This window comes from Rousettus aegyptiacus, unplaced genomic scaffold (genome assembly GCF_014176215.1).
Source record: "Rousettus aegyptiacus isolate mRouAeg1 unplaced genomic scaffold, mRouAeg1.p scaffold_m13_p_17, whole genome shotgun sequence".
NCBI lineage: Eukaryota > Metazoa > Chordata > Mammalia > Chiroptera > Pteropodidae > Rousettus > Rousettus aegyptiacus.
In genome coordinates, this window is record NW_023416292.1 from 19106683 (window position 1) to 19131393 (window position 24711).

At 39.6% G+C, this 24711-nt stretch overlaps 1 protein-coding gene and 1 long non-coding RNA gene across 3 annotated transcripts in view; one reads left to right on the forward strand and one right to left on the reverse strand.

Annotated features, from left to right (window-relative positions):
* The window catches only part of LOC107512055, a 264559-nt gene that overhangs the window by 46767 nt on the left and 193081 nt on the right, over nucleotides 1–24711 (reverse strand). The window lies entirely within an intron of this gene.
* On the forward strand, nucleotides 13558–21728 carry TNFSF18 (TNF superfamily member 18). Its single transcript, XM_016147179.2, has 3 exons — nucleotides 13558–13740; nucleotides 18000–18030; nucleotides 20152–21728. The coding sequence occupies exons 1-3, from the start codon at nucleotides 13585–13587 to the stop codon at nucleotides 20496–20498; spliced, it is 534 nt and encodes a 177-aa protein (XP_016002665.2). The 5' UTR covers nucleotides 13558–13584; the 3' UTR covers nucleotides 20499–21728.

The window sequence follows — 24711 nt, forward strand, 5'->3', positions numbered from 1 at the left end:
TGTGTGGTTTCCTCCACCCTCTCTCCTTTGATATGCGCTACAATTATAGAAATCCTTTTCTAAATGGCTATTGGGCAAAATCAAAGTGGTCTCTGGTCATGGGATGAATATTTAAAGGAAGATGTAAGAGGTTCAAAGCAAGCAGGAAAATGTACCATAAGATATAATCTCTATTTTATTATCAATCTCTTGACCAGCAAGTAGTAAGCATAATTTAGTTCACCAGTGGATTATTTTTTGAAACCAGAAATAGAGGTAGTTCAGTGTAGAGGCCCAAAGCCCCAGACTCCAAATCTAGACTATCGGACTTTGGGTCTTGCTTTGCCACTAGTAGTCTGACTTTGGAAAAACTACTTAATTTCTCTGTGTTTCAGATATCTGTCAAATGAGAACTTAAGATCTCCGTGCCACAGTCATTTCATCTGTTAGAGGTAAACTGTAATGATGCATATCAATCAGAAGGATTTAATACTTGCAAAGCACTTAGAATAGTGCCTAGTGTGTGGTAAGTTCCTTAGGAGCATTTGCTAACTAACTAACTAACTAACTAACTAACTAACTAACTAACTAACTAACTAACTAACTAACTATAAGCCAGTTAACAATGAAAGAAGCATGGGCAGGTGCATAGGCAGGTTGTTATGAAAGAGAAACACAGTCTTCGGAGACCGGTTGAGTTTCGACTCTGTCATTGGCTGACTGGAGGCCTGGACTAGTCAGTTTTCCCATCTGAAGAATAAATTTGTTAGTCGCTTTGCAGAATTGTCTGGAGAGTTGCGCTAACCTGGGTAAATAACCTAGCGCAGTGCCTGGAACGTGGGAGGAGAGCATATTAGAAAAGTAACCATTTAGCATTGCCTTTATAAACGAGTAGAAAGGTAGAGAAGAGCTTACATGCATAGCAGGAAGGATGCGGATTAGCCAGCAGGAAGATTTTCCTGGCAATACATCTTATAAAAGGCTGGAACAGTCTACGAGAAGAACGTGTGGATTCCCCTTTAAAGCAACCCTTAATCCCATGATAATTAGACATCTGAATCATTTTGGCTGGGTAAGGTATAGATTCTAGAGACACATTCCACAAATGTCATCCCCTCCTTCCTCCCTCCCTTCCCCTCTCTCTCCTCCTCTCCCTCGCTCACTTCTCTTCCTTTCACACTGACTGCGGGCCTACCTACCACGTGCTAAACTTGTCTGGGTCCCAGGCAGTGGAGAGACACATGTGACTGGAATCCAGTTCTTTTCCTTCAGAGGGTCACTAGTTAGTTTTATCAGTGGAGAGACTCTGCTGGCGCTGAACATAAACTGCAGATATTAAGAAAGTCAGTGAGGCTCTTGACTCCTACACAGCACTCTCTCCTTCTCCCAGCCTTCCAATCAGTCAGCCAGCACCTTCTAAGCTCCCAGTGTGTGTCAGGTGCGATAATGAGCTCGGGGAACACGAAGCTCACTAAGACAGAGTCTTGCTCGCCAGGTGCTCACAGGGTCACGGGAGGGAGGGATGTAGATACAGGTGGCTGCCAGGTATCTTTGAAGTACTGGAATAGAGACAAGAGCAGGGAGTTGTAGGAGGAGAAAGTGTTTACATTGTGTTGGAAACTTCAGGGAAGACGTCGAGGCTGAGGAAATGGTGCTTCCTAGATGGAGCTGCAGGAAGTTTCCAGGTAGAAGGAGGCTCATGAAGACCTGAGTGTGCTACCTCCTGAGGGAAAAGAGATACTCAGTGACCTGTAGGCCTGAAGACACTCGTAGACTGGTGGCAGGGAGGAGGACATGAAAATATTCGGTTTGAAGAAGCTCTTTGAGAAGGAGCTCAGACTGGTCTTTTAGGCACTGAGAAGCCAACAGAAAACTTATGGAGGTAGTGAGTGCTCTGATCAGTTTTTCAGCAATATATTGCTGGTGAAATAGGAGAAATGGTGATGAATGATCTAATGAAGAGGCTTTGATGCAATAAGCTAGAAAAGATGAAAGGAAGGCTTGAACTAGGCAGTGGAGAAAATAATACACGGTTTGAACAGGGAAGTTTGAAGAGCCGTTTTTAGTTCTTTCAAATTTTTAGCCATTGTGAATAACGCTGCTGAGAGAGAGCATGGCTGTATGATTATCTCTTTGAGACCCTGATTTCAGTCCTTTCGGTACATATCCAGAGGCGGACTCGCTGGATCATACGGTGATCCTATGTTCAGCGTTTTGAAGAGCTGGCGCACTGGTTTCCACAGTGGCTGCACCGTGTCACAGTTCCACCAGCAGTGCACAAGTGTTCCGCTGTCTCCGCACCCTCCACACCCTCGTTTTCTTTTTCTTTTTTCTTTTTTGGATAGCGGCCATTCCTGATGGGTGTGAGATGGTATCTCATGTGGTTTGGACATGCATTCCGTGGTGACTGGTAATGGTGAACAGTTTTTCATGTGTTTTTTGCCATCTACATGTCTTTTCTTAGAAAAATGTCTATTCAAGTTCTTTGCCCATTTATAATTTGGGTTGCTTAATTTTTTTGTTGTTGATATTTTGGATATTGATGTCTCATCAGATACGTAATTTGCAAATGCTATTCTCCATTCTGTAGCTTTTTCACTTTGTTGATAGAGTCCTTTGATGCACATTTTTAAAAAATTATGAATTCCAATTTGTCATTTTTCCTTTTGTAGCCTATATCTTTGGGATCATAATAAAAAAATAATTGCTAAATCTAATGTCATGAAGCTTTTGTCCTTAGTTTTCTTCTAAGAGTTTTATAGTTTTAGGTCTATATTTAGGCCTTTGATCCATTTTGAGTTTTTTGTTTTGTTTTGTATGTGTTGTTAGATAAGGGTCCAATTTCATTCTTTTGCACGTGGATACCCACTTTTCTTAACACCACTGGTTAAAAGAGATTATGCTTTATCCGTTGTATAGTTTTGGTGCCATTGTCAAAGATTATTTGACCAGATATATGAGAGTTCATTTCTAGACTATTCCATTGTTCTATATGTTTATCTTTATGCCAGTACCATAGCATTTTGATTACTGTAGTTATATATTATGTTTTGAAATCTGGAAATGTGAGGCCTCCAGCTTTTTCTTCTTTGTCAAGACTTTTTTGGCTATTTGGATCTTTGGAGATTTTGTGTGAGTTTTAGGCTCTGTTGGGGCACCCCTATTGCATGGCTCTACAGGGTGACCCCACACACCAATAAATTAAAAGATATCCAATGTTCATGAACAGCAAGACTTCGTATTGTTTAGATGTCAATAATACCGAAAGAGATCTACAGATTCAAAATAATCTCTATCAAAATTCCAAATGAGATAATGACAGAAACAAGACAATAGGATTTGGAACTGCAGAATGATGGGAAGTGAAAGCAAACTTGTATGTGACCATGGAGAGAGACCACCTGAAGAAAGAAGTTTCATAGAATAATCACCACGGGCTTCAAAAAAGTGAAACTTGAAGGCTACCTCACCAAAGAGTGTTTAGCAAAGGGCGGACACATTAGGCTTTATGAAATCACATTTGCATAGCTGAACAGAGAACTGCTCCAAAACAATTCCAGCAAATGTCGTCTTCTGTTTGATTTCCTCCACTTCTTAAAACTTCGTCTTCTGATCATGTGTCACCTCTTACTTGCTGCTGCTGTTTCAAGTGATGCTTTTGTGGTTGAAAAATTGAAGGCCAGAGTTCCCCTTTCTTCGGTATAATACCTCCCCCCCCCCTCTGACTTTCCTTTTGCATCCCGCCCTACATCTTAAGGGCACTAGAAACTTCTACTTTAACATATATTTTTTATGTTTCTTATTTAAATCCAAGTGTGTTAACTCATCTTTACATACCTTATCATTCGGAATTAAAGAAAGAAGCAAAGAAGTAGTTCTAAAGAGTTCAAGATGTGAGGTCTGACTACGGGAGGAACCAGTTAATTTTGTTCTGATCTAAGACCAGAGAATGCACTTACCTATAACTCTAGCCTGTAGCCCCTTCGGTGTATGCTTTTGGCCATTAAAAACATAGGATAGAATGTGTGAACAATGATGGGCAAGCCTACTCCTACTTGGAGAGAGAATTCAAATTATATGTAATTATTTGAATCAAAAAGGATCCATGTATTTTTTCACTTACTCATTCTCTCACTCTTCTCGTACACATTTATCGAACACCCACACTATGGGAGTAAGGCACTGTGGATATAAAGATCGACACAGTTTCAGCCCTTCAGAGGCTCATGGTTTAATACAGAGATATAAATTCTGTTATGGAGACAGGTACAATACTGCAAGGTAAGTGAAAGGAAGGAGTGAGCAATGCTGCAATTAGAAGCTGACAACAAACTCAAGGGTTTCTTGGGGGAGCATGCCAGCTGCTTAGTGCATTTTAGATGAGCCGATCACTACCATCCCTCTCCATAAGAATCTACTCACTGCATTTACTTCTTTATTAAGGATGTGGTTTTGTGGCAGGCCTTACATTACAGCATAGCTTGATACATATCAGGGAAATGACTTACAGAGTAATCACTCGGTGCCTATAGAGTATATAACCTGGTAATTACAAATCACAGGGAGGGTGCTACTTATGTCCATTTTGAACAAGACTAATGTGAGTCATGCTGTTTATGTAACAGGATTTAAGCAACGCGATGAGCACAAGCACGGGTCTGCTTCCTTTCCTTGGTGTCACTTCAAAGCCCTCAGCAGTCAGAATCTCATAGGACAGAGAGGCTGGAGCATTAAAACCAGACATTAGACCACCAGATCCTAGCACCACAATGGAAAATGTTGGTACTGGTGTTATGATGCCCGGGGGTAAAACAACCATGGAGTTAAATGTGAAGCAAAAAATTACTGGCCTCTCTGATATTGGTACTTGCAGGAAGCAGATTCCTGCCATAAGCTGAGACCCTTACTAGCCTATTTTGGGGAAAGAGTTTCCTCTGAGCAGGAAACCAGGAGAAGCACAGTGAGTACCCTTCTCAAGTACAAACAAGAACTCTAACTTGTAATGGCTAGACTCCTTCAGTGGCAGAACTGAGGCTCTCTGTCCCCTAGATGAAGAGACTTGTAGTGTATCAGAGGGAGCACTTGTTAGAGCTTAGACATGTATTCTATACAAACTCTTGTCTCACACTTGGAAAACCATTATGTCCAGTTGTGAGCTTGGGTAATAAGCTTGAGGATATAGGTTACAATCCCTAATAACTTTTCTAGTGCCTAGGGCTTACCGGAACACTCTCTGTTGACATTTTTTACACTGTTCAGCACCAAAAAGAGGAAGAAACATTCATGCAAAAGCACTTTATTATATACTCTTCTTAATATTCCTCAATATTTTAAAACATATTTTTAAAAACTTCCAATAATAGCTATGTCTATTAAGTTTGGGTACTTTGCATTCACTAAATATTATTTTGTGGATTATTTAAAGACAATGCCAGATATGCTATTATAAGTATAAAAAGCAAGTTATATAATAGTATGAAAAGTGTGATGTTAAATTCGTATATATAAAAACATGTATTCATCTTCTTACCCTTCGAATGCCTTACCTCTTGATGACTAATGGAGGGATTACTATAAAGACAGCTCACAGCTAAGAATACAAAATGGATGTTATGCTCTAGGGTTAAAATTTTCAGTTCAAAAACTCCCTGTTGCATATTTCACATAGGGGGCATTCCACCAAATTTTATCGCAACCTCTCTTTTCCTTTATAGATAGAATGGCTAGAGGTGGGGAAAAGGGTAATTTGCAGCAAGGGAAAATATTAGAAGGGCATCTTCAAGGAAAAGTGTTTTCATGGAGTCACCCAGTGTGTCAGAGGTCATGGCTCCTCTTCCTGTCCCAATCCTGCCTCCCATCTCTGTAGAGTGGGGCACACACTGATGTCGCAGGAACCTGGGCCATGTCGTAGAGGGAGTAACAGGTGGGGAGTGGCTACCTACCCCCAAAGACTGTTGTGAAATATGAACCTGCATCAGGCATGGCGGGGCGGGGGGGGGGGGGAGCTGGAAACAACCCACTGGAAGTGGAGGGAGGCTACAGCCATGCTCTCCAGAAGACTCGCTGACATCAGAAGACAACAAAGGGCCAGATGGCATCCTGTGGTAAGCAGAAGGACCACCCATAGATGTCCCACACTAATCACTAGAACCTGCGAGTACATGACCTGACATGACCAAAGGGACTCTGCAGAGGTAATTAAAGTTAAGTGCCTAAAATAGGAAGATTATCCTAGATTATCCAGGTGGGCCCGAGGTAATCACAAAGGTCCTCAAAAACACAGAACTTCAATCTTTGGAGTTGGAGAGATGCCACAAAAGGGGAAGTCAGAGAGATTCAAAACATGAGAAGGCTCTGACCCACCATTGCTGGCTTGAAGGTAGGGGAACTGAATTCTGCCAACTATCTGAATGAGACTAGAAGTCGATTTCCCCCCAGAGCCTTCAACCAGAGGCCAGGCTGGAGGACATATTGACTGTAGCCTTGTGTTGTCTCACTTGTTTATTTTTATATTTGTTACATTTTCTTTTGGTGTCAGATCCCAAAAATCACTGCTAAAATCGATGTGAAGTACCTTACTCCTATGTTTTTTTCTAGGAGTTTTAAATTCAAATCTTTAATCTGTTTTGAGTTGGTTTTGTGTAGGGTGTGATGTAGGGGTCCCCTTTCATTGTTTTGCATATGGCTGTCAAGTTTTCTCAATACCATTTATTGAAGAGATTATCTTTCCCCCACTGTATATTCTTGGTTCCTTTGTTGTATATTATCTGACCATATACGTGCAAGTTTATATCTGGGCTATCTATTCCATTCCATTGATCTGTGTGTATCTGTTTTTATGCCAATTCCATACTGTTTTGATTATTATCGCTTTATAATATAGTTTGAAATCACAAAATGTGATCCTTCCAACTTTGCTCTTTTTCCTTAAGATTGCTTTGGCTGCTTAGGGTCTTTAGTGGTCCTACACAAATTTTAGGATTTTTTTATTCTATGAAAAATGCCATTGGAATTTTAATGGAGATTACTGAATCCATAGAATACTGTGGGTGGTACGAACATTTTAACAATATAAATACTTTCAATCCATGAGCATGGAATATTTTTCCATTTATTTGTATCTTCTTCAATTTGTTTTATCAATGTCTTATAGTTTTATAGATCTTTCATCTCCTTCATTAAATTTATTCCTAAATATTTTATTTTTTTTGTTGCAATTATAAATGGCATTGTTTTCTTAATTTTGCCTTCTGATAGTTCATTGTTAGTGTATAGAAACACAACTGATTTTTGAATATTTATTTTGTATCCTATAACTTTACTGATTTCATATGTCCTAATAGCTTTTTGATGGAGTTTTTAGAGTTTTCCATATAAAATGTTAGGTTATCTACACAGAGAGACATCTTCTTTGACCTTATTACAATCTTTGGCTTAATGTCTATTTTCTCTGAGGTAGGTCTGCCTACCCCTGCTTATATTGACTTCCATTTTCATGAAAGATCTTTTTCTATCCCTTCACTTTTGGTCTGCTGGTGTCTCTATGCAAGATGAGCCTCTTGTAGACAGCACATAGATGAGTCTTGTTTTGCAATCCATTCATCCAGTGTTTTATTCTGGTGGCAAATTTAGTTCATTTACATTTAAAGTAATTATTTTAAAGTATGAAGTTACTATTGCCATTTTGCTCATTTTTTTTTTCCTGGTTATTTTATAATTCTTTTCTTCCTTTCCTACCAGTTTTAATGTGTGTGTGTGTGTGTGTGTGTGTGTGTGTGTGTGTTTTAAATTTTTTCTTTCACGCAATATGTAGAAGTCGATCAACTAGTTTCTGGATTTCTTTCAAAGGAATTGCTTAGTATGTAGCTGTACACTTAATGTGTCCATGAGAAGAGGTGAGGTCAGGAGCCTCCTATGTCATCGCCTTGAACAGAACTAGCACTGCAATACTTTCTAAGTATTAAATTACTTAGAAAAATAGTAGTAGTTCATCAAGAGTCTTAAGTAGTTTCTCCCTGTGTCCTGTGGGACTCATAAAGCTACATCATAATACTGTTGCGAAGATTACATAAACCCAATAATGCCTGTGAATGTTGGACCTTTAAACACAGTGCCTGGAAAAGAGCAAGCTTTTAAGACTTGTTTCATTGACTATACTCTATGATTTTCTTTTTCTTTCTTTTTCTTTTTTTTTGGTTTACATTTGAGATTAGCACTCGGTGGTATTGTAATTAGATGCTGCAGTGATCTAGAAATTCAAGGAATGAAGGATCAGGAGAGGATGCGAGAGGCTGCGTACGTGTCAAGAGGAGAAAACCCTTACTTTCAGCCAAAGAGATTCCCTTTAGGCTTCTTGGGCAGTGAAAAATTTGAAATATTTAGGCCATATGTTAGCATAATAGTCATAGCTAGTTCCTTACGGTTATTTCTCTATTTAGTTAATGGGAACTGCCTGCTACCTTGAGTTGGCACCTTTTCATCAATCAGCATTCCACAGTGATGTCTGTGGTTCAGTGTTTTTTCCATTGGTATCCCAGCCAGAGATTTCCTATTCGAGGTGGAATGTTCTGCTGTGTTCACAACTAGAGTCATCAAACTGGATTGACAAGTATCTTAGCCTAAAGAGCTCTGAATACTTTGCTAATTTGCAGCTGAATTGAATTAACTGGTAACTCTGGGGAAGTTACATAAAGTCATACCAAAAAGGTAAGCAAAACTTTTTGAAATTAAAACATATTTCCAATGTGTTTCCATGGAAGACCAGAGACCCTGTCTTAATTCTCCTGCATTTCCCAGTGCCAAGTCCCTAAAACACTGTAAGATTACACACACACACACACACACACACACACATGTGCATGCACACACATTAATATATCATTATACATTATACTATTTATAGGATATATAATATATACTTATATATCATGCTGTTTAGCAAATTATCAATATGTTACACACATATTACATAGTAATGAATTTACTGAACAGTGGTTGATTAGCTTAGGGGAATGGGATGTCATGTGGTGTTTTCATATGGCTAATCTCTCTTCAGACGCACCTCTGGACCTAGAGGTTGCCTCTTTTCTAAAACTTCCTTTTACCCAGAGTGAGGTCAGGTATTTGGTTCTCATCCTATCACCACACTTCTCCCTGTGTTGTCTTCTATATTTGTCTCTTTCCCAAGCTACCTATAATATCCAGACCAAACCAAACAAAAAAGCAAAAACAAATTTCAAGGTAGGAACTGACCGCTGCCCATCTCTATTCAAGTTTCACATGTTGCACTGTGCACAAGGGAGATTCAATAATATTTTCTAATTGAACAAAGGGAATAACACATCCTTTTGCTGTATTTTGAAATCATTTCATATTGAAAAGCCAACATCTTTCTTTCTTCATATAGGTTCCTAGTACCCAAACCGACAAAGTTAGCCATGACCCACAATATCTAAATTGATTGGTATAAGGCCAGGGCTAAAAATGGAAAACCAGAGAGATAGTGTATCGTCGATTCCCGTGTGAACAGTGCCACAGCTGGGTGCTGAGTGCAGTGAAGGTGCTGGTCCATCTCCACTGGTGCAGCTGGTGTGTGGGAGCTTGTCAGACGAAGACACCAAGCAGAAGAGCAAAGAGAGCTATCTCCTGCAGAGGCCCTCTGCCAGGGCCGTCCAAGGAAATCCAGGAGATTTAGTCTTAGGGATATGAAGACCCTCTTATTTCAGTTAGGTCAACAGGTGAAATACAGAGTTCTCTGGTAGTCTGTGTAATATTGGGCATGATATGATCTAATAGCAATGGCCACTCATCATGGTTTCTGCGGTGATGTCAGATGGTTTTTAATAGGAAGTGTCCGGCCATGTTGCCCAATGGAAAATCTATTTTCAGTTCAGATTCTAAGCGGGAAGTAGTCTTTCTCATCAAAAGATGTTTAAGAAGCTCCTCCCATGGCCAGAATACTGACACATGCTGGTTTGGTGAAAGGGCATGCACACGCACATAGTTCAAAACAATAACAAGCTGCTCACATAGAGGATGGAAGCTAGAGAGACAGGAACCTACCACCTCACACAGCCTTTCTCAAAGATCAGTTAGTGGCAAGGCAAGTAGGAACCACAGGAAGGCCTCCATGGAAACTGGTCACTAGTTTGTTACCTAAAGGCTATACTTGAGCCAGTAAAACAGACAGAACAAAGAAGAATCTGGTAAAGGGTCCAAAAAAGTGGACATGGAAAACCAGTCGAACAGAACAAGACAATTTGTGGCATAGAAGAAGGTCTCTATGTTCATGGAAGAAAAACATAGTTTGGATTCAAACTATTCCCTAGAGTTTTTAATTAGGGTGTTGTTAGTTCCTTGGAGAGAGTGATCTGGAGATTGATATGAGAAATCTCTGTATATCTGTTAGAATTTACTATACACATAATATATGTAAATACGTGTATAAATATGTATATGTGTAGATGTACAAATGTATTTATTTATGTGTAATGGGCTGTATACCACACTCTTTATAGACTAAGCAATTATAAATCTTAACAGATACTTTTGTTGCCTTCACATAATCCCAAGTTTAAAATCTTATTTATGTATCATGTCTATCTTCTATTATTGTCTATTTCCTTCCTTCCTTCCTTCCTTCCTTCCTTCCTTCCTTCCTTCCTTCCTTCCTGCCTGCCTGCCTTCCTTCCTCCCTCCCTCCCTCCCTCCCTCCCTCCCTTCCCCCTTCCTTCCTTTTCTTTCTAACATCTATTTATCTACGTATCTTCAAACCAAAGACAAATCTATGTCACAAATTGAGTCTATTTTTTTTCTGAAGTTCCTTATTTCGCAGTTTCTGAAAGAAAACTACTATTCAAAAGGTTGGTGTTTTTTCTTTGTTCATACTGAGTTCTTTTTAAAACTTCTAACATTTACAGATGTGTATACCTCTAAATATTTATTGCTCAAGTTTTAATACTCCCTCAAGAAAAAGCTCCCTCCTTTCTCCTCTCAAATAATCCATTTCCAATCCACCTTCTCAACTATTTTAGCTTATCGAGATCTTTCTGTACCTTGAGGCTTTGTCTTCCTGTGCATAATCAAGTTGGGTGGCAAATTCCTTGGCAGCTGTGATTTCCTTTATAGCCCACAAAGCTCTTAGCACAAGAGTGGAATGACAATAAACATTCAACATGGATTTGCTAGTTGAACTTAATTTTAAAAATAAATATTATTCCAATTTCTAAACCAGTGACAGGCCATAAATACAAAAGCTTGGGTTTGGTGCTCATCTACCCCTTGTTGAACCTGGAGATGTCATATCTGAGATGTCAATTCTGATAGCTTACACCAAAAAGATACCAACGGTGACTCATTAATGCAGAATATCAAAAAGCCCTCCCTACTGTCACTTGTCCTAACCTGAAATGTCTTCATTTTTGAACTGTTTCTGCAGCCCTGGAATGCATTCCTCCTGAGATAAGCATGTCATCTCTCCTAGGTTACTTACATAAGGTTAAAATAATTAATCAGGATGAGCCAGAGCCTAACCTTGGTTAAGAGTAGAAGGAGCTATATTGAATTTGGAACAGTTCCTCATTTGAATAAATATTTACTAAAGTGAGTAAGCAGAGGGAGTTCCATCTAAACTTTAGAGAGGAGACAGGCCTAGAGCAGATTAGAGAAGATGGGAGGAAAGAGTCTGACAGTTCAGAGGCCGATTTAAAATTTGTGCTTGTGCATATGCACGTCAGACACGATACAGATGTGAGAGTTATAGGTATGAGGCATCACTCTTTTTCTAGAGTTTATTACTCATTCCTGCATCGCGGCATCTAGGACGGAGCCACAAAAACATCTTTGTGCTGAAACTGTATTTATTTGTTTGTTTGTTTGTTTGTTTGGCGAGGCAACCCTTGGTTGACCTCACAGATTTCAAGGACCTTGTCAGTTTACAATCCCGTATTTTTTACACCTACAGCACCTGGTCTTCTTAAGTGGTCTCCCATCCAAGTACTAACCAGGCCTGACCCTGCTTAGCTTCTGAGATCAGACGGGGTTGGGCTTGTTGAGGGTGGCATGAAATATTATTTTTGTGTGACTCTTTTCTTCAGAGATAGTTTATTGATCAAAGTACTACAGAGCCCAATTAAAAATTGACAATGAAAGGAGAAATACCACTGCAAAAGGTATAGTTTTAAGGGAAGATGGTTGAGTTATAAAACAGTACTATCTTTCTATTGTTACCCAGTCATAAGTAGTGCGTATACAGACCATTCATTCAATTATCCTTAGCTTCCTCTTTCATAAAGGAGGATATTAAATCTCTAGATGTTCGCTCTAGTTTTCAATCCAATTTTGCATTGAATCTTCCAGTTTTTAAGATTGTGAAATATGAGAGAAAAATTGTTTTCAAAATACTTTCATATAAATGAACTTCAGCTGAATTCTACCTTGTGGTAAATGTTTTTTTAAAAATAATTCTCTTCTAAGATTTTATAATTCAGTTTTCATGACATCTCTAAGAAGAGTAAAGAAGAGATGAACACTTACGGAACACTTTTTAAAAGCAAAACCTCTGACATTTATTTCATTCTCTAAAAAGCCTTATGACATGGATATTTTCTCCATTTTACTATTAAGGAAACTAAGATGTCAAGTACCAGGCTAAAGGTCACTGAACAGGTAAGGGGTGGGCAGTGCTAGGCTAACCTCTCAGGTCAGCCTGAATTATAAGTCCATGTTCTTTCCAGCACAGGATGCTGGCATTCTACAAAAAAGGGTAGGTATCCCATTTAACAGATGGAAAGATTGATGTACAGAGAACCAGGGGACTTCCTCAATTACACAGTAATTCAATATTTTTGGTGTTGGGAAGAAAATTCGAGTTTTTTTGGAATAGAGTATAAGTTCAGACCGGGAACAGGGTGCAAGAAAATATCCTTTTGTGTGATCACTTTATTTCTATTTGATGCCAGAATTGAATTTTCCGAGTTTTAAGACTGTGATATGTGAGAATCGAGCTTGTTGTATTTACATATATTTTATATCAAATTCTAGTGATATGCTTGGTGTTGTCTAGACACTACCTCAGGATAAACATATTTTATATACTAGATATTAATAAAACTTTATTTTTTCCAAATCATTGTAGCTTTCCTAGCTCCTCATACCTCCTCCTCCCCGCCCCCCCCCCCCACACATACATGATATCTAATGTACGACAGGGCTTTATCTTGAACTTTATTTCTTCTTTTATAAAAAGTGATTTTTCTTATCTGGAAATAAGTTGTAATGCCTCACAGCACTGCACTTCCTCTTGCTTCAGGAAAGAGTTTCTTTTTTTTTCCTTCTGAACTTCCCTTGTGTTTTTTTTTTTTTTTTTATTTTAATCCTCTATATTTGTATTGGCTTTTGGCCTTCCGTTCTCTTCAACGCATTTGGCCTGGGACCAAATGAGACTCAGCACTTGGCCTAGAAGTGTCGTTTTCTAACTCTCAGAATCAGAAGGAAAACCCCGCCTCTTACACCCACTCTAATTACCATACTACAAAACTGACTCGTTGCATCACTTGCCCATCACTTGTGAATTTCTGCTTTTTGCAGCTGCCATTCCTGCAGCGGATGAGTTTGAGACACATGGAGAACCTGCCTTTGCACCACCCAAGCCCTCCGGGGCCACAGAGACTGTCCTGGAAGTGCTGGCTGCTCTACTTGATCATAGCCTTTTTGGCATTCCTTTACTTCAGTGCACTTCTCTTCACTCTTCTCTCATCCAAGGTAAGGAGACAGTAGTACCTACGGTTGCTATGTATTCTGATCCTTTCGTCTTTTGTAAGTCTAGTTATTGACATTATCACTCGGGATTGTTAGAGCTAGTCGGGAGGAGAGACATGTGAGTACAGGTAATGTAATTATAATTTCAATTTTGTCATGGCATATGGCTTTGGAGGCTTATCTAAGTGTTTTGAAATGAAAGGTATTAGAAAATGATTAAGTGTTTGCTGCAGAACGAAGATGGAGAGAATCACTTATTCAAATCAGCCAATTGATGGGCTGCCTGTAGAGTCTTTTTCCGTTTCTGGAACTTTGCTAAATAAACCTCCTTGATAAACAAAAGGTGTAAAACATGATGGTTGCTCTCTAGGAATGGGATGTGAGCGATAGTCTTATTGAGGGAAAAGACAAAAAGGTAATAAAAACCAGAATGAGATAAGTGACAGGTGGTTAGTGTATCTCTTTGGAGGGAACTAGCACAGAAGTAGGAGTAAGAAGATCCAGAGTCTGGTCCACGGTCTCCCAATAACTAGCTGTTTTGAATTTGAGAAAGACATTTCATCTTTCTGGTTCTTTGTTTCTTCATCTGAAAAATTGTGGTAGGAAAACGAATTAATGTCCTTTTCAGCTATAAAATACAGTGATTAATAATTGATCTAAGGGTAGAATGGGACATAAATGCTTTTGGAATTCAAAGAGTGGGGGGCGAAGACATTGGGCTGGGCTGATCAGGGAGAGCTTCACGGAGGAGGGATAAAGCACATTCCTATTTGGGAAGCCCCTGATGCTTATCAGGAATTTCTCATCAGGCTCCAGTCCAAGCTGCGAGTCTAGTGAAGGAAATGGAGATACACTGGGTTCTTATTAGAAGCTTTTCTAACTGTTGACTACATGGCATTGAGCGCGCACGCACACACACACACAGAGGAAAAAAAAAGTTTGATGTAATTTAGGATTTAGCCCATTTCTGGGTATGTTTGAAGATTCTGTGCCTTGGGGAGAATAAGATGGTACGCGCCCATCTGAGAAAGGGCTACGAAAACATTTTTTTAAAGAGCATCTTTTCCTTCTAAAAACCACCTTGTCTCCTTCGCCAGAAGACCCCCAAAAGTGTAGGTGTTATGGTTGTCACCTGTTCCCGCACACGATGGGGAGTACAGAAGACGAGGGGAATGCCCTTCTCGAAGGCACACAGTGAGTGGCTCTTGCCAAGGGACAGAGGAGGTCTAGTAATTCGGGGGCATTGAGGACAATTCTCGCCAGAACCACGCTTGATTGGTCGCATGTGTTCGAGCTCTGATTCCAGAGTCCCTCTCCCAGAAAACACGCAGCTTCTCAATGAAAGGGTCTCCCTCTGCAGATTTGTGGATGTGTAAGAGGTTCCCGGGATAGCGTTCTGACAGGATGCCACGGAGGTGTGTTTCCTGTGGGAAAAGCCGGCGGCCTGGCTGACAACGCGATGGTGCTAGCTCACGTGTTCCGCTCGCCACTCGGCTGCACTTGCCTTTCCCTATTGACCACAAATGTGTATTTTTGGAAAAGAGGACTGAGTGGCTAGTGGATGGCGAATCATTACGAAGGGGCTGCTTCTACCTTCTCGATACCCATGAACCTCGCAGTTTATGTTATTTTAATTTCCCCTCTAGCTTTTATATACAGAATCCCACTTTCCACCTTCTCTACACGCCGATTCACAAAGCTTTACACAGGAAGATTGGGTACTTCTAGACCAAGAGAAATTTCCTTGGGAGAAAAATTTTTTTTCTTATTTTCCCCCCTTATTTCAGAAGACAATTGACTGAGAGGAGGGGCTCTGAGGTCTACCCTTTAGTTAAAAATCACCTCATGGAAGTTGTCCTTAAGGAACCACATGACCAGGAGGGTCCCTCCCTTCGGTGGGATGAAGGCTGCCTCCAAAAGAGGAAGCAGAGCTTCTGCTTAAAAGCAGAGTAGATCCCATTTCCAAAGGATGATCTGATTAAGTTTGGCTTGGAGAAAGAATCATTCAGTTTTTGCCATTTGAAGCCAACAATGTCAATCTTGGCTTAAATCAAATGGGGTCATACGATCATCTGATTCTTCTAAGCAAAAATGAAGCAAATGAAATCAAGCTGAAAGTCCCAAATGATTCTGTATAAGTGAATATTGGCTCCCTCCAAACATTAGCAGAATTATAAATAGAAACTGCCTTACAGAGTGGAAGGGTGAGACCTGTGAGTCAGATGAGTTCTGGATTGCAGCCTGGCTGCTTATCAGTTTAATACCTCTGTCTCATTTCCTTGTCTGCAAATGAGCATGCTCATTCTCATTTTAGAGTTGTGCTAAGGATCAGTGAGATAGGACGGTGTTCCTATCATAAGCTCCCAGTAGACTGCAGTGATTCATATTTGCACTATTATTATTAATGACACTCGAGTGAAGATAAATTAAAAAAAAAACTTTAACAATATGGATATTCCTTGCTTATCTATTTTACTTTCTCAACCAAAGGCTGTACCTTAGTGCCAAATAGATTTTTGTGATTAGATTTTTCATTTGTGAAAGTAACTAGAGAATATGGCAGTAATGAGTTCTGTAGCTCTAAATAGACATTACAGCAGCCCATGGATACAGTATCCAGGATTTCTGTCTCTGCCAATTAATTAGTCTGTGGCCTTAGGTTTCTCCACACTCTTTACACATGGGAATAGATAGTACAGATCCTGCTGTGGCTCGTATTTTGGTATTCACTTAAATTGTCACTCAGCGCCTTCATGTGTGCGATCAGGTCTTTCTAGAAAGATTATAAACTTCCTAAGAGGCAAGGATCATAAATTACATTTGTTTCTCTTGTTTACAATGCTAGTGTAGCAGTGGTATGAATATGGGTGCTTAAAGTTTTACTCAATTGTTTATTAAAATTAGCATCATCATCAACACAGCTAATATTTAACGAGCGGAGCCAGACAGAATATCTGAGTAAAGCTTTTCATGAGAATTACCTCATTTACACCAACACCAACCTCAATGAGCTAGGTACTGTTATTCTTCTCATTTTATAAATGAGGAAACTGAAGTTAAGGGACTCTCTATCACATGCCTACCATGGGTTGAAACAGATTGAATTTCAACATCTCTTCTAAGAAACGCAGAAATGAGGATGAAATAATTGCAAGAAGCAAAAACGATTGTAGGAATCCAGTGACTTATCCTAGAATAGTGGCTTCCAAACTTTTTGGACCTTATTGAAATTAAAATGTTTTTTATTTAAATCTTGATATAAATCCTATTATAAATCATATACAAATATTAACACTATGTATATTTAAAAATACACAGAATAGAAGGTTATAAGGATGAATCAAATAATATGCTTAATGTAGCTTATTTATAGTACAAAGCCATTTTGCTACATTTTGCTACCAAAATGCTATATTTTATAGAATGTGTTAATATAGACCACACATTTCTAAAATAATTGAAATAATATTTTAGTAATTTAGCAGAGAAACATAAATATGTTTCTTTTGGTAACATTTTGTGAAACAATAATTTGAAGGTTATATTCTAAGTTACTTCATCTTGATTCCTGGTTTTGACTGCCATAACTGGAAAATTAACCTCACAAAGAAATGTATTACCTCACAAAAAAGGAAGAACATATCTTTGAGTGTGCTTACCCTGTTATGATATCGAATTTTTTAATTCAATGGTACAAAGTTTTTATTTTTAATTAAAATAACATTGTCCTTCTCTCAATTCACACCTTTCCTTTCTGCCTTATACAACCTAAACCCCACGATCTATAATTATAACCCTTCCTTGCCTTAACCCACTCACTTGTTACTCTCTCTCTCTCTCTTTATACTCATTTTGAAACCTTGATCCTAGAAGGTCTGTACCTTTCATAGTTGAACATAGCTGAGGATAAAGACTTTGTTGAAAGGTCTTACTTTAAATTTATGGCCACCAACTTCAAGTGGGACTTCAGCATTGCTCTGTAAATAACCTAGGATTTCTCCATTCCATTATTTCTTCTCTCTCAGACTCATTCATTCCTTTGACTTCTCATTACACCTCATTCATTCCTTTGAATTCTCATTACACATGCAACGTCTCTTCCTCATTCTTTCACCTGATACTCTTGCCTCCAGGTTCTGTGACAAGGTGAAGGGAGGAACTGTTTTATACAGCTAGGAATACAAGTTGCTTCAGCAACTCGAAGTGCTCCAGTCATGACTCTGTCGTCATCCTGACCAATTTCCCTTTTTATTTCCCTACAGACTGTCAATGAGACCTGCGTTGCTAAGTATGGTGAGTAAACTGTCTTTTCTTAATATTTGATGCAAGAAGGCAAGTTCCTGTGCTGTCAACGAAGACTTTATTCTATTTTATTCCTTCTTCAGTTACTATTTATAACTGGCTATCATGTGACAAATAGTGGGCTAGGAGCTGAGGCTTCGGAGGTCAACCAGACACCAGCCCATGCCCTGATGAAGCTTACATTCAAGGTCATGTCTCTGAGCTAAAATGTACATCACTCTTAGAGGCCTAGGAAGCTGAGATCCAGAAATTTACTTTTAATTCTGGGTTTTAATAAGCACATGTTTCAGATTCTTACAACCTTTCTCTCTGACAGACTCAGGTCCTTCCCACATTTCACATATTGCTGGTGTCCAGTAGAGAGTGTGTGAGGGTGTCATTTTTGTTTAAATGTTTAAATGTATGGAAAAGGAATAAGAGTTGGAGAGGATACTTACTTGGTTTCTCCTCTCCTCTTAGCTTCTGAGTTACTTTCCTTTATCTGGTATTTGCTTAGAAAGCATGTTAAAGTCTGCAGTTAAATCATTCCTTGAGGTATTTCTTAGAATACATACAAAATTGAAAATAAATCCATTTGGGGGTTGTTTACAGGTTTCAGGCCAAACACATTTTCAGCAGAGAGCAGAACATTTGTAGAGTTAACTGCAACCTGTTTTCCTGCACAGCTCAGACTGCTAGGCTGTCCAGGCTAGCGGGAAGTAAGAAACCTCTTTTTACTCGTCTCTGCCTTTGTGAAATGTTTTTGCTTTTCTGGTGAATGGAGTAGAACTCATGATGTGTTTGAAATTTCCTCTTGATGTGGTAAAAGTTGAGGGCCTCTAGTGATGCTAAGGTGGTCTTTAAGTGGTCCGTATCACAGAATTTAATATGAGAACCTGTGGCACTTTTTCCTGGTGATTTGCCCCTTATGTGTCAAGAAAGGACAAATTTGCCAGGCTTTGCGATCACTGGATGTAGAGGGAGACCTTGCTTCTTGCTTCTTTATTGTTCCTTTATTCTCCTTCGGAGTCTACACTCAGAGCCTTATTTCAGTCATTTACATATCAATAAGAATTTAAGTTAATGTGTTTCCTCATCCAGGGTACCATCTTACCAAGGGTTCTTTCTAATTATGGGATAAAGGCTTTGCTCCCATACCAAAAATTATAGAGAATTAGAGAACAGGCCAGATAAGTATTTTGTGTGGTAAAAACACTTCCTGGGACTCTGAAATTACACAACAACTAACGTCAGGAAAATATGTAAATCTCATATATACCTATGAAAATAAATGACTAAAAGTCTTGACCCTTTTCTTACCCCTGTGACATCATTAAGCTAGGGATGCTTCTATTTAAAGTCAAATACTTTCCATTTACAAACTCATGAATTTATCAGTAGCTATTTTTGGAGGGTTTGGATAATGATATCCTGAGCAGATCTCGAATGCCATACACCCATAAATTGATGAGAAAAGCCACAGTCTAGACATGATGTACATACGAGGTGCTGAAGATACAGCAATGAACAAAATAGAGACAGACTTGTCCTCCAAGATGGTACATTTGAGGGGGTGATAGACAATAAACAAATGAACAATTTCATTTAGGAAATGCTAGCTGGTGACACATTCTATGCAGAAAACTAAAGCAGGGTAAAGGGAGAGAGTGAGGGGGAGACTATTTTATATAGATTAATGAGGAAGGTTTCGTTGATCAAGCAATACACAGTAAGTAGCACTTACATAGAAAAGCATGAATATACATCTTAGACTGCCAATCCAGGTTATCGCAGTCCTGGTGTGTGAGTCCTCTCTCTTTCTGTCCTTTTTTCTTTCCTTTCACAAATATTTTTCAACAAGAGATGCAGTGCCACCTAAAACTTAAACCATTTTTCTATTCCAAATCCACTTCCTTAGAGCTCTCCAAGCAAGCGACATACTTAACAATTTGCAATTTCTCTAAAATGAGGAATGTATAGATACTTAATATATTTGAAGTGTGGTTGGAGAGAACTAGTGTAGGCCAGGTAAAGAAACAACCTGTAAGTAAGAAAGAACTATAATTAAGAAGATGATGAAGTAATTATATAACTATGCTTTCCATTTTTTTCTCCCTTGTAAATTTCTTATAGGACCATTTCCTTTAAAATGGCAAATGGCATCTCCTGAGCCTTCTTGCGTGAAAAAGATAGCTGACTGGAAGGTGGAGATACTTCGGAAGGGCCTGTATGTAATTTACGGTCAAGTGGCTCCCAATACAACCTACAAGGAACCAGCTCCTTTTGAGGTGCGGCTACGTAAAAACGAAAGCATCATCCAAACTCTAACGAACAACGCTGCGATCCAAAATATAGGAGGGATTTACGAATTACATGCCGGAGATGTGATCGACTTGATCTTCAACTATGAACATCAGATTATAGAAAATAACACATACTGGGGGATCTTAATGCTAGCAACCCCCCACTTCATTTCCTAGAGTTCTGACATGGTCTCCTCCTTTCCTTCGGCACATGCGGAGATGCTGGCGGGCGGGCTGGAGGAGGCAGATTCTCAATGCTTACAGTTTGCTGGGCATACAAGTCAACACAACAAACAGAACTGCTCTGCATGGGAATTTCATCTCTCCTGCTTATCTGAAAGAGACCCAGAGGAAGGGCCAAAGACATTTGGTCATTAGACATTGGGTTGGCGAAGACGCTACTCACACATGACAAAATGTATATGGGTGGCTAGAGAACAGAAGCTTTTCAAAGAGTCTTTGTCTAACCTTCGAGTCTTTGGGTGCAATAATGAGGTCTTAGTCTTATGGGGATCTTATCAGTATGCAAAAAGGATTCAGGACAGTAGTCTGGCCTTGTTCTCATATTCTTGGGTTGTTTCACTTTTTCTTCCCATACTCATCTTCTGAGACCCTCCTAATAAAGAGTAGTGAGATCAATAGAGTGGCCACAGATATGCCAACAACACTTCACTTTATTTGTGATAATTTTAGAAGATAGAGAACACTCTAGGGATCTATTGAGACAGAGGCACAGGTGTCAGGGAATGGAATGCACTTTATTTGGGAATTTCCCTTGATTTCATCATTCTTAGGATACAGGGTGCTTTTTAAAGCCAGTAGATCAAAGGGGTCTTTCTGCACCTTCAGCTAGGGCTTCACGAGAACTCACTATTTGTGTTTGTATCTAAACATTGTCAATGGTAAAGACAGAGTAAGCATTAGTGTCACAAGATCTCACCCCAGAAATCGGTGCTATCTGTGCTATAGAATGTCACGTAATGATTTCATATTCGCTGCTGGCTCTCTACAGCTTACAAAGTGCTTTCGTGTATCACATGGCAACTCCATGAAGTTAATGGGGCGGGTATTTTGGGCACAACGTTAGCAATGAGAATATGGAGGCAGATAGAGCCTAGGTAACTTGTCTCAACCCACAGAACTAGTGATTAATGGTGCCGATGGCTTCCCACTGTTGTCAATCACACTGTCTCAGCTTTAGGGCTGGTATATTATAAGGCTATGAAGTTCAGCAGGTTCAGTTTTCAGGAGGCAGACTCCCTTTCAGCCCAGTGACCAGGTGGGTGGAAGGAAGCCACAGTAGACCTTTCCTTTCTCAGTGAACTTCTTTTCCTTTCCCTGCCTTAAGCGGGGAGCACAGGGTGTTGCCCTGTACTTACTCCAACTGAACCCCCTTCCCCACTTGGGAAAGCCTGTCCTAGCCAACTGTGTTGACGTCTAAAAATTCAGTCCCATGTTATAGCCTAAGTTTTGCAACTCTGTTAAATTAATAAGCTGCTTGTGGGTTCTTGTTGAAAGCTATATATGATTACATGTTAACACAATTTAAAATATTTATGGATATTTGTAAAAATAATATACTTACAATATGTTAATTAATAATATCACATATTGAGCTAATTTAAAAATATTTGTATGTTTGCAATAAAAATTGCTTGGGAGTGGGCTAAACCTGAGGCCAAGTTTCGTCTTTTTTTTTTTTTTTGTGGTCATTTTTAAATATTAAATGTATTGGGGGTGATATTGGTTAATAAAATTATACAGGTTTCAGTGTACAATTCTATAACACATCATCTGTATGGTTCATTGTGTGTTCACCACCCAAGTCAAGTCTTCTGTCACCATATATTTGACCCCGTTTACCCTTTTCCACCTCATCTACTCCCCATTTTCTCTCTGGTAACCACTATACTGTTGTCTGTGTCTGTAAGTTTTTGCTTGTTTGGCTTGTGTTTGCTACTTTCAGTTTAATATTCCATATATGAATGAAATCATATAGTTCTCAATCTTTTCTGTCCGACTTATTTTGATTAGTACACTAGTCTCAAGAATCAACTGTGTTGTTGCAAATGGCGCTATTTTACCTCTTCTTATGGCTGAGTAATATCCCACTGTGTATATGTAACATATCTTCTTTATCCAGTCATCTATCGAAGGGTACTTCTGTTGTTTCTATGTCTTGGCCACCATGAAGAGTGAGCCCAAGTTTTTTAGTGTTTTTTAAAAACCTGCTGATTAGCTGTAGGGCCAAAGATGTTATTCAATGCCTCGTTCCTCTTGCATTTGTATCTTCTCAGGAAATTTAGGTTCTATCGCATATATTTATGGAAACTTGGTGCTATTGAGCTCTGTATGTTAGAAGCAGCAGTGGACTGGCACTGGCTCATGAGAGCTGACTGTTAAATTTTCAGAAGTTTTTCGACCTGGCTATTAAATACAGCCATCCTCGAAGCTGGCCATGGGAAGGCTATTTCTACCATGAGAACAGGGCTTTTTTTTCTCGGAGAGCCCATTCGCCAGCATACCATTGTTTGTAAAACTATCCTTAAATGACTCCTCTTTGCTCTTGCCTCATTCCTGGGACAATGGAGGCAGGCAAGGAAGTGAACAACATTGTCATATTCTCAGCAAAAGCCTCACATGACAGTGATTTGTCAGGGCAAGTAGAAGTTACCTCAGCTGTGGCCAGAGAGACAGCTACTAACAGATGAACTTGGAATGTCCCTGGTAGTGTAATTTCAGCCTCTATTTCCAATGCTCACCATTTCCTTGTCTCTTCAACTAGATATTTATATTTTAAACCTATAATAAAACGTATCTTAGTAAGTGGGTTGTGGCTGACTTATCTGTGGGTTATCAGGCTAGAGTCAGTGATCTAGAGAAGGTGAAGGTGCAGCAGAGAAGTGCTTGGTCATATGAAAACACTGCTTGCCAAACATTAGGCAAAAGTGAGAGCTGGATGCAATTAGCTTTTGGTCATAACCCAATTTCCAATGGGTTAGCCAGATAATGTCACCGTCTGACTCACACCATGCCCTCAGCTCCACCCTGTGGACCCTTATCATCGAAGCTGTCACCAACCCTTCTGGCACCAATAGTTGTTTTTTTTTTTTTTTTTGCCTTCCATTTTGCCCCATCAGAGCTGATCTAGAGTGTTTTATATTCTTAAGGGTTAAGTCTTTACTTCTGAAGATATTGGTTAATTGAAAAGTGACTCGGCCTCATGCATTTGATGGAGAAGACTAACTCCTTAAAGTAAGTATATCTGTGCATGTTGAAGATGAAATTCCTGCCTTTATGTGTTCTATCTCAAAGAAGCAATTTTATTTGTGGGGGTGGGAGGACTATTTTTTTTATTAGAAAGAGAAGCAAAAACCCGACTGACTTATGTGCGAGCGTCCTGAAGATCAACTTCAAGTAGAAGCTACAAAGGATGCCCTGGCAGATACACTTTCCTCAACCTGAAAGGATGTGTCTCTATTTGGGGGTCACTTGTGACCCTGACGGAGTCACTCCACTCACTGGTCATGACTCTCCTGTGAGCCCGACATCTATCCACAGGAAACTTGTGCACATGCCTTGGCCCTGAAAACTCAGAGCATGAACCCGCCCCAACACAGGAAGTTTCTGTCTCTATGCCGAGGGGTTGGCCCCTTTCTTCTCAAAAGATTTCCTGGGTTAGTCAGACTCTAGCCCACTGTCAGCTTAAGCTGTGTTGGTGGGAGTCTCTCTGTATCTCCTGATTGAAATACATTTCAGAGCTCTTTGAGCGTCTTCCTTGAAGTCCTGCTACCAAGCTCATGGTTAGAAAATTTCACTGCTCCTCATCTCTCCTGCCAAGGGAGTGGGTAAGGACTCACAGCAGGGACACAGTCTCTCCTTCCCTCCACTCTGGCCTCCTTTTAGGTTCTTGATCCAGCCGAAGTATCTAAGAGTAGTGGGGAGGAGCACTGATCTTGATTCCTTTTGTAAATTCTGCATGTCGGTGGGGGCAATTACCTTACTCTCACTTTGACATTGACATCCAGGTTCTAATCACGTCATGCCTGAGTTAAACCTGAGTCAGGAAGAGTCCCGCTGTCACGTGCAGTTTTACTCTTTTGTATCTGAGAGGGGTCTGGGAGCCCTCTAATAAAATGCGGAAAAATAAAAAGAAAACCAAACCAAGATCACAGGAGCAATGAAAGGAGAGCTTCACACAAAGGTAGAGAGAGAAGAAAATTCTTATTTGGAAAAGCAAGACTTAAAATATATTTACTCAAGATGCTTGGGAAAAAACAAGTGATTCCTGGGCCCTATTCACAGTCTACTGAATAAACATTTTCTAGGTGTGAGACCCAAAGGCCCAGTTTTTAACAAGCTTCTGACCCATAGGTTATTCTTAAGCACA

Coding starts and splice junctions, on each gene's coding strand:
- TNFSF18 (XM_016147179.2), top strand. CDS start 13,585: ATGAGTTTGAGACACATGGAGAACCTGCCTTTGCACCACCCAAGCCCT. Junction 13,741..17,999: donor TCACTCTTCTCTCATCCAAG/GTAAGGAGACAG, acceptor ATTTCCCTACAG/ACTGTCAATGAGACCTGCGT. Junction 18,031..20,151: donor GACCTGCGTTGCTAAGTATG/GTGAGTAAACTG, acceptor AATTTCTTATAG/GACCATTTCCTTTAAAATGG.